The 14,709-nt window shown below is 39.7% G+C and overlaps 1 protein-coding gene across 4 annotated transcripts in view; it reads right to left on the bottom strand.

Moving 5' to 3' along the window:
- Positions 1–14,709, bottom strand: part of ano3 (anoctamin 3) — a 51,037-nt gene that overhangs the window by 31,115 nt on the left and 5,213 nt on the right. For all 4 annotated transcript variants that reach the window (XM_076885844.1, XM_004575117.3, XM_004575116.3 and 1 more), the window contains exon 2: positions 73–279. In XM_076885844.1, the coding sequence (XP_076741959.1) occupies positions 73–277 (205 nt within the window). In that variant the 5' untranslated portion in view covers positions 278–279. The remainder of the gene's footprint in view (positions 1–72; positions 280–14,709) is intronic.

Below are 14,709 nucleotides of genomic sequence, written 5' to 3'. Positions count from 1 at the left end.
CTCTCTAATAACTGAAGCATCTCGTCCACTAATGAGTATAGAAAACATGTGAGTTACTGACAGCGGACTGACCTGTCTGTGGGGGGAGGAGGCTGCAGGAAGTGCTGATGCTCTGACTCAGACCCTCAACCTCTGGTTTAGGCTCCGGGCTCAGAGGCACAGACAGGAAGTGGTTGAGGTTGGTTGGATGAGTCTGACTCTGGGCCAGGCAGGGCAGACTGCGGCGAGATGGCTTTAGGCTCTTCTCCTTCAGGATCTCGCTGATGCTTGTGTGCATGCCTGAGGAAAAAGAAACGGAGGAAAAGTTCATGCCAATAGTTGCTTAAAAGAAAGAAGAGCAGTCAGAAATCTCTCAAGCCTAAAAAAATTCCATGCATGAGTTTTTCAGAATAGCTCATGGAGAAAAAGAAAGTGTTTTATACACTTAGTTTTATGTCATATTGTACAATTTATACACAGATCCACTGTGAAATTTATATTTCTATATACGGCAAATAGAATAATACAAATATGTTTTAATCAGATGCACTTGCATTAAAGGATGGATTGGCTTTGGCTGCGCTCGTTGATGAAGCTCTCAAAGAGACATCAAAAAAACAAAAATTATGCAGAGAGAACTACTCACCACTACATCAGCACTTCATTATAAGTCAGCAATACTACAAAAGTGGTACTCTAAAGTCCATGTGGTATGTGATGGTTACACGTATTACCACGAAAGTCTCTGAAAATAATCAGGGAAGAGGTCTGCTCACAACTCACACCGTTAGATTACATGTTGACAGCTGGTAGCATAGTAGCTAATGAATGAGAAAGTGATAAGAAAATATGAAAGGCGCACCGCTCAACAGAAAGTAAGCTTACTTGTTATGGCTAAGTGGACAACAGTCATGTAATGCTGTTCTCCAATTTCAATGCTTGTACAACATTGTGGAAATCACCACAATGATGGCATTTCAGTTTGGACATTTGATGTTGCATCAGTTTGGATAATTCTTTAATAAATCCAGCTCTTCTGGGTCAGCCAGTTTTATATAATATAATAAACACCGCATGACTGGATTATCTCTTCAATAAAGCAGCTGAAGTCAATAAACAGTAAAATAACACCCCTGGTAAGATGTTAAAGTAAGAAGAACTTGACATGCTGTACATCAATTATAGCATTAATGAGTTTCTTTCCGCTGTTTCCTATCAGGTTTCCATCCATTTTCTTAATCATTTATCCAACCAGGGTCACAGTGGGGCTGAAATCTATCCCAGCTGACATTAGGCAAGATGTAGGGTTACACCTTTAACAGCTACATCACATGACTAACAGCCCAATTCAGAATCAACATTTAATTAAAGTGTTTGTCTCTGGACTGTGGGAGGAAACCAGAGCACCCATAGAAAAGCAACACCAACACAAACATGCAAACTCCCCATGGAAAGCAGATCATGAATCATCACTGAGGCAACACGAGAGTTAGTCAACCTGCTACAAGTTTATTTAAAATATTCATCTTATCATTTTACTTCCTTGCTTGTATCTGCTTTGCATTCACCATTTTTATATTTGCTTGTATCTTACAAAACAGCATATATGACCAGTAATAATAACAACAAAACATTAAAAAAAAAAAACTGAGCGCCCTGAAATCATGAGAGGGGATGAAAAAAAAAAACCAAAAGAAAGGAGAAATCTCTGTCAAAAGGTCCACTTTTTTTATGGGCTCCACTGATAATGTCTGTCCTTCATAGTGCATTAAAACCATCAGCACTCCCTCATTTCCATCAAATGACGCACTCCAGTACCTCGAGACCAGCAGTGCCTTAGCACTCCAACCGCCTGAACAAATAAACATTTAATAACATTAACTTGTTCTACACCCCGATTAGCTTTGCGCTAACAGAATATTCATCACTGTGACGATGAACTGTAAAGAGAGAAGTTAATGAGAATAATGAACGACCATCAGTTGAAACAGAACACTGTAAATGACCTTCAGCCTCAGCTCTGCAGCTCCTGACTTATTTATTAACAAAATTAAGGCGTTGTCTTTAGACGGGAACGTGACTTCTTTTCACATCCAGTGATTCTTCTTTTTTATACTAAGTTAATATACTGTGTTGTGTTGTTTGTTACGTTGTGATGTGTCATATCGTGTCGTGTTGTGTTATATGTAGTGCCGACGTAGGACAGTTTTTCCAATTTCATTGTACTACTGTACTATGTATGACTGTGCAATGACAATAAAGAGTTATCTTATCTTATCTTATGAATTCACTCACTGACCTTCCTGAAACATTCAAGTGAAACATGAATTGATCATTTACTCTCTGTACAGTGAGGGCCCGAGCTGCAAGCTGTTCAATAATTCATTTTCATGACATTGAGCTGAATGGGTTTGTCATGGGGAGGCCCTGTAAATTAAAGAGGACGTGGCACGCAGTGTTCGTCGACCGCAGTCATCCTCATCCTTCCATCGTGCTGCAGGTTAAGCATTTAAACCTGTGAGTGTTATGCTGAACACAGGGTCATATATGAGATCTTGAAGAAGATTTTAATTCATTTTCGTGTTTCTCACCTGTTTTCTAGGCCGCACTTTCTCTGGTTTAAAAGCAGGAAGGACCAAACTGACCCCCATGTGGTGTGGGCTTTCCTTGATGACATAACGAGGAGGAAAGCTTGGAGGCAGCTGGAGACCAAGTTTCCACTATTAGCATGCTTAGTATTGTTTAAATATAGTCTGTTAATGAAAGAGCACCGCTTTAAGTTAATTGATTCTTTTTTTCTTCTGGACTGGTCTGCACAATCTTAATAAACAGATATTTACATGCGAATATGCAGAATTTACAAGATGCTTGGTATCAGACCTGGTTTCTGTTTAGAGTCTGCTTGTAGACTAAATTTAAATCAGTGATGAGGTTTAAGAAGGATTTACTTGTAGTTTTTATGGATGAAATAGAAAAATGTAGGAGTGTAAAAAATAAAAAGTTTGAATGGATTATTCAGAGTTTGGACTGAAGCGAGTTATGTAGAAAGCAAAAGAGGGATTGAATTTGCTGATATACAATCTGAAATCCATTTGCTGCTGCATGACAACAGTTTCGCCTCTTATAAGATTTTTGAAATCATCTGCATTTGTAAACAATGACTAATGCACGCGGCAGGATGTCTTGAGCCAGACATCCATTTTTTAACTATCTGGAGATATGCTGGCAACACTGGAGTCTGAAAAATTTGCCTTTGCCCCGTAGGCTAAGGCAGCAGACTGCTTTATATAAACAAGGGTCATTTTGGTAAATCAGGCCACAGTGGCTGCTCTACCAAGGGCCCAACTTTAAAAGGTTATAGCCCGGTGCAAAGTTGTATGTTATAGTTTCTCCTTTTAAAGTTTAAAGCATCCTGTTGCTCTTCATTTTTTACAGTTAATGAATTTAACTGTAAATGTGCAGCATTAATCCCCAGCTCCAAAGACAAAGGGAAAATAAAACAAAAATGCAAGCTTCGAATCGGAAACAACTTAATGACCCCTGATGCTTTTAACATTCAGCCAACCATCACGGGATCTTTCAGCACTGAGTGAGAATAAAGCCAGTTTAATATGCAAGCTTGTCGGCCAATCATGGTGTTCGTTCCCCCAATAACCCCGCAGATATGAAATGAATGAAAGTCGTAAGCTCTAGCTAACATCTACAATGAATTATTAAAGTGAAAAACTTCAATGCATTAAAGAAAAATTGTGCTTACAGCTTAAAATCCACTCCATTCAAGAGCGGGGATTTAAAAATAACTCTGAATGGTCAGCAAAAACACGACATGGGGGCTGGAAATTATTTTTTTGTTTTCATCATGTAATTTGTCCTCAGGCTCATAACAACATGGGATCACAAAGGTTCCTCCTTGGCACGCTTAACGTTTCAGTCAGTTTCATCAGAGGCATTATCAGAGAGAGTCATTACATGCAGAGACTGAAATCTGTGGGATAAATCAATTCAAAAGACAGTTGTAGAGGCACAACTTCCAAGTTTTAAAACATTATTTTGGGGAAAAGTTTTCAAACTTTTTAAGTGTCAGATATGACTGGTGATCCTATACAAGTTGTCCCAGTGGCCACTAAAAGGCAATGCTTCAAAATAACTGAGCAACTAAGTTCCCAGAGGCATTTCAAGATGGCAAGACTAGTGACAAGACTTGTTTCTGGAAGGACTTTTGATATTTCTAATCAACTCAGAGCTGTAGGTTGTCAAGCACTTTTTTCTGTGGGGAGACTTCTTGTGACAATTACATCTGCACTAACATTTAAAAAGAAAACAGAGCTTTTACGGTCCGGTTAGCAAAAAGGCTCAGCGCGTGTTTTGCTTTATGACTGGAGTAAATCATTGAGAGCTTAAGTGGCTAGAGGCCTAAAGTGTACTGGTCACAGTGGATTAGATTAAAGAGTGGCTGTATCCTTATACAATGTAACTGTCCAATAAGCTGACTCTGTGTTGAATCGCTTATGTTTATGCATAAAGGTTAAAAAAGTCAAACAATGTCCCGATTATTTTAAAAGACAGCAGCAAGACTCAACATGTCTGAGATGATACGTCAGAGCAAAGTGAGCTAATTGGTCTGCGGGGGCACTGCTTGGTGGTCTCGATGGGTCCTCAAAGTTTAAAATAGACCCACAAATTGGAGTTGGTGTTGTGTGAAATTGCTTCTGTGGAAATTGAGATGATTTAGAGATGATAAAAGCACCATTCAAATCAGACTCTGTGGATATTAGGGATATGATAATAGTTATCTGACAATCACTGGCCTGATCAATAATATTGGCCCAATTTTGTCATGCACGATGAATCTATGTACTCTGTTGTCAGAGCATCTGAAGACGGTGCACCGTGTAAGACATAAATATAAAAGGGGTTCATCTAGTAATGCTTAATCTCGCTGTGTTCTGGCTTAAACTGGTTTGTGAGGAGAAAGTTAATCCCATGTGCATGCTCAGACTGTGCGTGCATGTGTGCACGTCCGAGTTTTGTACGGGACTCGCCCACTATTCAGAGAAAAAGACGCTCGCTGTGAGGTGATAAGGTTAAAAAACACCTCCAAATTCTCTCTGCATCAGCATACAACAAAGTCTCTAAGACAGTTTCTGTGCACTCTCGCAAACACCCACTCAGGCTCATCTGACGTGAAGCTGGACGAGCTTCAGGGAGGGTCGTGATCTGGGATTTGGATCTCTCCTGTGCAGCTTGTCCATGACGGTCTTTTAATGTGAGATTAAAAGGATTTTTCAGGTCTGTCCATGTGTGTGGGTATGATACCGTATACATGTGCCTGTTTGATCGTATACTGTGTACTCTATTACTGCCTCCAAATGTTAGTGACAAATGCTAAAGCCAAGAAAGGAGGATGATTATCAGATCGTTATGCTCCTCTTGATTAATTCTGTCATAATATGATAAGTCTGGCGTACGCCTGACAGCTTCATAGCACTGTGTCTAGGTGTGAATGCAGCGATTCTACTCTGAGCCAGCTGGAAGAGCAAGCGGTTGATTTGAAAAACAGCAAGGATTTGATGATCAGGTACAAGCAGTGAGATATTAAAAACAGTGCGGTGAAACAGACGTAAAGTTCTGCGGGATGTCACTTTGAGTCACTTTTGTCCGCTATCACTGAAAAGGGCTATGAGGCATTGAGGCTTTATGTGAAAGGATGTTGCACAAAGAGAATTCAGGTCAGTGGGCTGTTTCCCATCATGCCTCTAAGTTTCCTTGCTTTACCCTTTGAATTATTCATCCTTGTTCAGCTTATAACACTTTCGCTGTCACAGCTTTCAAATTAGGAACACTGCATCAAGGCCTTTTCAAACAATGCTGGGGTTAGGTACTTAAGGATTAAACATCACTTGGATTGTGTCATCAGATTACAAAAGAAAAATATTAATTAGACCAAATTACATTTAAAAATTCGATTTTTTCATATTGATTAGTTTACATTTTCATTGCATCCTAAGATAACACTTTTTACATTATCAAAGCGAGTCACTCCTCCATGCTGGATCACCATTATTTTCTTCATGATGTTTAATTAATTTTTTTTTTTTCAAGACGTGGTGATTTATAGATAATTGAGTTTTTCATTATTTTTTTCTCTATTCACATTTGACACACAATCACTTTGGTTAAGTGCTATGTGTGGCCTCCGATGAAAAAACAGCAGGAGTATCTCAAAAGGAAAATACACTTCACCCGAAGGCACTTCTTTTATTTCATCTCTAAAAGCAAAACAAAGTAAAACTCAGACCAGACGTCAGGCACTGGATAAATGCTGTCAAACCCTCTCTCTCACAGAGAGTTGGTCAGAATAGAGATTGAAAATGTGACGTCATTCAGGGGTAAAACCGCAAAGAATTCTGGGAACTCGTGGCAAGAGGTACTAGCGCACGCAGGCTTTCAATTGAAATCAGTTATACAGCGATAAAAAGAAACACAAAAAATGGCAAGAAGCTGTTGTATTATTAACTGCAATAGCCGGTCGCATGACAGCCACGGAAAGCCGACGGGTAAAGAGATCGGTTGTTATCGGATTACGTCGTTGAGGAGAAATTGTTCGAGCCATGTTTCCGAAGTAACAAAGAGGCGACGGATGGCCTGGATTGCAGCCATTCAAAGACCAAATATAATGTCTCAGAACACTCCAGCTCACAGGTTAGTCTGCTCCAAGCATTTCCACAAAGGTCAGTGTTTTGTAGTAGTTAATACGTCATTTTTCTTAACATAATTGGTGATATAGGTTACAAGCAAGTCTGAAATTGTCAGATATGACTGGTGATCCTATATAAGAAATTGTCGCGCTATGCTCCTTTGTTTATTGTGCATAAATAGTGAATTGTCCTGACACAATATTGTGTTTCGCTTCTGTTATTATGGTACATTGACAAAAATATATACTTTTATTCACAGGATAAAACAGTTTTTTGTATCACTAATTGCCCAGTACGATTACAGCATCCAATATTATTGTCACTGCTACATTTCTGTGATGCTACCAGAAATTATTTCCACTACTAATTAATTACCGTTGAGCTCAAAGGTCCTATTAATAAACGGTTAACGAATGTGTATTTATGAAGACGATTTGTGAGACTGGTAAACTTATGATACGTACGATGGTCTTTCGTTCTACACAGTGTATTTCAAGGTCCGTACCTGGGCTTGTTGCAGTGACCTGAAGTTACTAAACTTCATGAGTGTATGCACTCACTCCAAGAACCGTGTAATTATAAATATGAGCGTGGTGAAAGTTGGGCAGCACGCTAACGTATTTTGTCCACTCTGTGTGCTCGTAAGGGTCTAACCCTTTCACTCCTTTGATTTTTTCCTCGTATCTTTTCTTTGACTTTTCATCAAGTCTGTCTTTGTACGGACCGGCATTGTTCTCCTTCGTTTTGTACATACCTTTTTTGGGGGGCAAAGAAAAACCAAGAATTTATTGGAACCGGAGAATGAATGTTTTGCGGTGCTGCAAATGCTTGCATTTGATGCGGTACTTGGATTGTTTCGCCACGAGTTCCCGGCATGCAACGCGCGAAAGTCACGTGGTCTGTCAATCTCTATAGATCACTGCAACTGTGAACATGTAACCTTGTTTGTGTTTTTTTTATGATGAAGCTTTTTTCTTCTTCTTCCGTGAACGTCCACATTTATTTTCTAGGATGTGAATTGTTTTTAAATGTCAACTCAATGATTTATTGGTCAAAAATGGATAAAAACCCTGAATAACCAAGTGTGGTGTGTACTGTTATTGTAGAAATATTTAAAATATCATGTCACATTTGACCTTTGACTTTTCATCTGAGGCCACTAGATTGATGTGATGGTCAAAGTGATAATACTGCTATATACAGCTTTTCAAAACTATGTTTCTTACTGCCGTTCAACAGCATCACATTACTTTGGACCTCTGACCTTTTCTTCAAGGTCAAATAAATTCAAATCTTCATAAAATGTCTTTTATCTTTAAAGCTATGCTTGAAATTCTGCTGCCTTTGCTTGTTTGGGAACATTTAGAAAATGATGTTGGTATATGGTGTTTCTAAATATCACATTCAAGGATGCATTTTATACACATTTGACCTTTGACCTCACTTTCACATCTGCGTTTCTTTCAAAATACATTATTTTCCTGCACTACCACAAAGAAAACAAATATTCCCTTAAAAGTAAAGAATACCCAGAGAGTGAGCTGCCCGGGGGAGATTTGCACTCTCGGAGTGTTTCTTGTTATCATCATCACCATTAATGTTATATTTCACTGTACTTTCTGGGTGTGTAATACTTCATGTTTTTCTTATATAATAAAATCTTGACAGAATCAGTTCAGATGATAATAATGTGACCTGAGTGCTCTCTCTGCTAGCTGCTGGGACAGACTTATTCAGAAGTCTGTGTTAATGTGACTGATGTTGTCTCTCGAGAGTTTGGCAGCGTGTTTCAAAGCCCACGTGATTCTTAACTGTAGCGTTTAGCTTGGTTTAACTTCAAGAATAGAATCCCTCCATAAAACAGACATACGGAAGTGGGGCAGCAACGAGAAAAGCTCATGTAGTAAACCATTCATCAGTTTCATTTTTTAGAAACTAATTGCATTTATGACTGATGACAAACACAGTTTTTTTTTTTTGATTACCATAATAAAATGACTATGAAATAACAACTATGGCCTCTCCCTCACCACCACTGTGGCCTGGATTAACGTTTGTGACCAACACAATTAGCTTTTCCTCCAAACACCTCACAAAATAAACAGTACGGTTCTAGATGACTCAAACCTACTCATGCATAGGTTTGCAGGATCAAGCACCATCAGACTTGACATTTGCAGTAAAACGCCGAGGCAACAGCACATGGGAATGAACAAATGCACCTCCTCTAAGGAGCATTAAGTATGTAAAAAAACAAATATGATCGAGGTCAGAAAATCTGCAGGCTCAGATCAAGTACGGGCCTGTGCGCAGACAGAATACTCCAATACTCCAGCCAAGTGGGGCCTCTGTCTTGTTTTAAAGACTTCATGAGGTTCAAAGAGCCTTTCAGGGTGAGCTGTGAAGGGAAATCACATGTGTTCATTATCCAACTGGTTCTTGTTCATCCACATCCGGTGAGAGGACTTGCTCAGTGTCTGTAATATCCTGTACAAGTCCACATGAAAGTCCACAGTTTCCCCCTGGTGTCAGGTAAAAGCTTACTTGAACAATACTTGACATGAAGCCTGGCCACAGTAGAATATATTCTGAAATCATTTGAAGCACTACCTTGCCCAGCTGCCTCCATCCTCCTATCAACTGGAAATGATCCTGAGTGCAATGTCAGAGTGTTTTTGGTGAGTAAGACACTGTCGATACTGTAGTCACCTAACTGCCTGCTAAAGTTAAAGGACACAGATCTACAAAAAGCCGTTTTGCTTGTGAACACTGGAACACAATGGGTCGAAGCTCTCTGCATTAGGGTGGATGATGGGTGGAGTGACTGGTAACAGCTTCCAAATCACTGCAAATTTCTGCATGCAGCCCTATTACTGTACTCAGCTATTATTATCATCATTATAAGGTTCACATTATATTTAACCTGCTATAGTTTCATGTCAGCATCCTTGCATATAAATAACTGACACTTGCTACAGAAACCTGTCTGGGCACCCACGCAGAAGTTCAAGCTCACGTCTCTCCTCTTTGAGATGAATGTGCGTCTGGAGAGGAGTTACACTGATCCATCATCATCAGGACAACAGCAGGAGTGCAGTTTGTGTCTGCTGGCTTGATTTGAAGCTTATTGCATTTGAGCCTTTGCAGAAATACACGCTCATCCTCCGTCTTCACCTTCAAAAACTAGGCAGGTGTCAAAGAGTCTGCTGTGTGTGGGGATTGCTCATTTTATAGATATGAAAACAGAGAGGAAGACATGCAGGGACAAAGAAAAATAAAGAACCAAGCAAATGTTATGACTTCACAGGGTTTTAGCTGTCCGGCCGATATATCCATCCACAACAGTAAATTAAATCATTCACCACTGTATGCGAAGGAGGCTTTCCCGCTGGTATAGCCTCTATTCTTTGTTATCATGCTGTGAGTGGGAAATAAACTCCAAAACATGTGTGTGTGTGTGTGTGTCAGCAGTTCTGGTGAGAGTGTTGTTTGCGTTTTTTTGTGATACACCCCCAGGGATGATGGCGACAGTTACTGCTGATCACACAGGGGGGCGATATGATGATCACACTGTGGAAATTGCCCAGACCTCAGGAACACAATGACACTACGACCACAGACACACATTTAAGTTACTGGGAGAATGGCACACTGGTTTGAAGCACAAAATGATGCCATCTTTAATAAACCAATACTTTTTAAGTTTAAAGACCTGCAAACACTGACTGAAGACACACAGATTACCACATTTCTTTTTCATACACAGTTATGACTCCCCACTTCCAGATGATGAGAAATTCAGTCTTAAAACATTGCTGAGTAAAGTCCGGAGAGTCTTCGAGTCTTGTTTTTCTTCACAGTATTTAAGATTGCCTTAACTCTAAGCTTCTAAAGCTTAATGCTTCATCAGGCATTGAAGATGTATCACCTCTTGGAAAGTTCATTTAATTAGAAGGACCTGAACAAGAGCCGTAACACATAGAGCAAGGGCACTTTTCCCATTCATCCGTCCCTTATCAGGCCTAGCCAGTAAAACATGGTGTGAAGGCTATTCTAATGATATGAGTCATATGAGAATTTTGGTGCAAACAGCTTCCTTGAACGATCTTAAAAGCCATTAGATGGCAAAGGGTGGCGGATTGTTTTCAGTGCACACCTGCCAAGTGATAGATTCACAGCAGAGTGCAATAACGCATCCCTAAGCTTGATTTAACACGCAGCAGTATTCAGTGCATTTATTCAGCTGTCATAAAATTGCAGTTTTGGCGACTCTGTTGTGCACTAATAATTGATTCAGCCCTCAAACTTTTTTTGTGTAATGAACCGTGTGGTTAAACAGTGGCATTAGGCTACAATAGCTTTAAAAGCATTTAAAAAACAGGCAATGGAGCTAAAACTATATGTCATCTGTTTGAGCAAGCGACCCATATGCTGAAAGGCTGCAGGGGCCTAGGCCTGCGAGTCCATCACAAAACAATTAGTATTTGCAAAATAAAGGCTCAAATAAGGGCTAAAAATTCTCAAATATCAAACTTTTTCTATTTCTGTATTTTCTGTCAGTGAAGTTTAAAGACTGTAAAAGGCCTCAATCCTAAAAAAAAAATCGGCAGGTCTTCATAACCTCCCTCCATATTTCTTGCATCTCACTGCTGGTATTATAGCCCAAACAGTGTCAAATGTTCTTATACTGTTCCTGATATTTGGAGAAGAACTTTTGTGTTACCTTTACCAAAAAGGTGGTGATCCCACTTTATTAAATAACTATCAACCCATTTCTGAAGTTTGCATCCCAGCTAAAGTGCTTGAGAAACTGGTGAATGACCAATTAAAAAAAAAAAAAACTTGGTCTCTAATCAGTCTGGTTTCAAAGAACAACATAGCACGGTCACTGCTTCGATTAAACTTTTAAATGCCAACAGCAAAACACTTTGAAATACATGAATTCATAAATGGTTTCTAACATTTATAATTAGCCCCACGGACACGTCTGTCAGTCACGTGCAGTTGAGCCGGACAGCCTGACCGTAAACGTACCTCTGCACAGATGGCAAATTTTTACCCACTGTTTACACAATTCAGGATCCTATTATACAAGCCTGGCAGGACCTCTGGGTTGCATCATTATAGGAGATTAAACATCCTCTTTCTCTTCCAATCTGCGTCCTCATCGCTTTAACGTCACACTATCCACTTATGCCTCCGATTGCTTCTGATTCCACTACATGACAGGATTTTCTGCAAAGCCTCTGTTGCATTTCTGCATACACACCTGAGGAGGGAATGGATACAAGCTACAGGATACAATATGCAACATCAAGCCTATATTGTACAGAGGTTTGGTTTGGTTTAAAATGCCCAAATGCTCAGACTCTGCGGGGGTTTGTGGATGTGATTAAATATGTTTTGGGCTCCAGCAGAACTTCTGCCTGCATTGTTCTTATAACCTAGCAACCAAACAAGCGCCGACTATTTAAGGACTGTGAAAGTGTTAAAGCCGCTAACTGCCAGACAACACACACACATGTGCGCACACACATAGAAGACAAGACTTGTTTTTGTTATTTTGTTAGTTTCAGCCAAGCATGCTGAATAAATCATCGTACATAAAACTGATGTCTGCCTACTATCCTACAGTAGCCTGTTTAAATATATAATAGACAGATAATATTATCTGTTCTGATATTAGTGTCTGTGGCAATAAACTCATCTGCCTGCTTGCATAAGAGGACAGGTGGTCAGCCCTGGACTGTGCAAGCAAAGGTTTATGCACGTGTGCATGCACACACCACAACAACAAATACACAAAAACTTCAACATTTACTGTAGAAAACTGCAAAGAGAGCACAGCCTCAGTCCTACAGATGCCATCTACCACTGACAAGCACTCGCAAACATCAAAGTTACTCCCTTTTAAGCTAATGAGGGCTTCTGGGTTAAAAATAAATAAATAAATAAAAAAGCAACACCCATGATGAAGATGAGCAGAATATCATCTGATATAGAACATACAAACTATAATAGAAGCCGGCTGGAAGGACTACACACCTCTCACCAAAGTGCACAACGCTATGTAGAAGCGTGGAGCTTAGACTTAAATCTTTGATTGAAGAACCAGGTTACCTTTAAATTTTTATTCGCTTAAAGCAAAAAAAAAAGAAGAAAAACTTTCTGCAGAGTGTTCAGGATTTCAACATGATCCACCAGCATGCTGCAGACAAATCTGACTTCATGATCAGTCTGCCAAAGAGCATTTGAAATTCACTCAAATCTTTGAAAGCACAAATCAGATGAGTCATTTTTGCCAAAGACTAACTGTAGCTGTGCTTTTTTTGCTGTTCATATCACCCGAGTGAGATATTTTTGAAGGCAAGATGAAAAGGACATCTCTTCTGTTAAATTTCAATTTCAATTTTTTGCTGCAGGAATCCTACTAAAGCTTTTCATATGGATTCATATGGTGAAACAGCATTTCCAGCTCCAAGCCTTTTAATGCATATGGCGCAATTGATTGTGTTCCAGGAAGTGCAATATAATCGCTGAGTTTTGCTTTAGCAGGCCTTTGTGAGCCAAAATTCACCACCTTCGCGTTTATTTTAATGGTGCACTTAACAGCCACTGAAATATTGAGTGGGTCCTCTGGGTTACAAACTTTAACATAAATCTGATATAGTCCTCTGGAGCGCTGACTGAAGTCACGAGGTCATTATTCTGAGCTTATAAAATTTTATAATGTAGGATTTTCTCTGATGCATTAATACAGAAGGAAATAATAACTGAACAGACGAACGATTTGCACGATTAAACAAAGAATCCAAAATAAACAGAGAGGTGAACAAGAGCAGCCTTTCCCAGCAGGGCATCCCCCACTCATGAGGTCGAGGTGCTCAGCAATGTCTCATCAGAAGCCAGGGGATGCACCTTCCCATCTTCAGCTGGGTACGCATAACAAAAGAGGTAACTGTTCCACATTTATTAGCCTAGCTCAGCATGAAAAACAAGATCTTTCTTCATCGTTTTTCTAAATTTAGACAGCAAGAACCGCAAAGCATTGAAGAAGCACTAATTTCCCCCAAGGAACCCTACATAGGGTGTAAAATCAATACTGGCCCAGCAGTGTAATCAAGCTGCACTTAGAAGCTGTTGTATGTGGCACTGTTTTTTGGGGTTTTTTCCCCTCACAGATTTGCAGCAGTGTGCAGACACAAAGTAGTTTTCTTTTACAGAACAGTTTGTCCTGTGTGTAAAAAGAGTACCTGTCCGAAATGCAAAACAACCAACAGCACACCAACATGGAGAAATTAAATCTGACTGTTTTCCCCTCCATTTTGACTGCATTACAGGAACTTTTAACAGCTTCATTAAAAAAAAAAAAAAAACGACTGTCAGAAAACGCTGAGGAAGCTACTCCTCGCAGGTTTCAGGGCACAAACATATCACTTTGTCACAAACTATCTGGCATGCTTCTGAACAGATCTAAACAGAATGGTTTTTATTTATTTTTCCCCTTCAAAGCACAGCTGAATATTAAGTTTGGTTATCAGCTTCTTGTCCTACTCATTCATATGAGCATGGATACGAACACAAGTTTAGAAACTGGGATATTTTTTGTATGGACTGCGCAGAAATGTGTTTTCTCTGAGAACCCGCAGCTTTCCGCTTAAATCTACCAAACGTGCTTCAAGTTTCAAGTTGTTGATCTTTGTTTTACATTACTGATCATTTTGACCTGTACGGTTTTATTTAACTAGGCTGGACCTTTATAATAAAAACGTGGGTATGACTGTCGGTGCAACGTCAAGTAGCGGACAAAATACCAAAAGTGCAGGTTTCAGAAACAGGCTTCTTCCCAGGAGGACGAGGCTGCAAAGCTTCCAACTCTGCGTCACACTAACAGCAAGTGGAGAGACCATTACCTCCGAGCACCACTTCACACACAAACTGTTCAACAAGAGGAAAAAAAGTAGCCACACTCGTCTAAAAACAACGACAAAAAAGAAAATCACATCTTGACACCTTGAATTTCCCCTGACGT

This window comes from Maylandia zebra, linkage group LG7 (assembly GCF_041146795.1).
Source record: "Maylandia zebra isolate NMK-2024a linkage group LG7, Mzebra_GT3a, whole genome shotgun sequence".
Taxonomy (NCBI): domain Eukaryota; kingdom Metazoa; phylum Chordata; class Actinopteri; order Cichliformes; family Cichlidae; genus Maylandia; species Maylandia zebra.
This window is presented reverse-complemented; position numbering and strand designations above follow the sequence as displayed.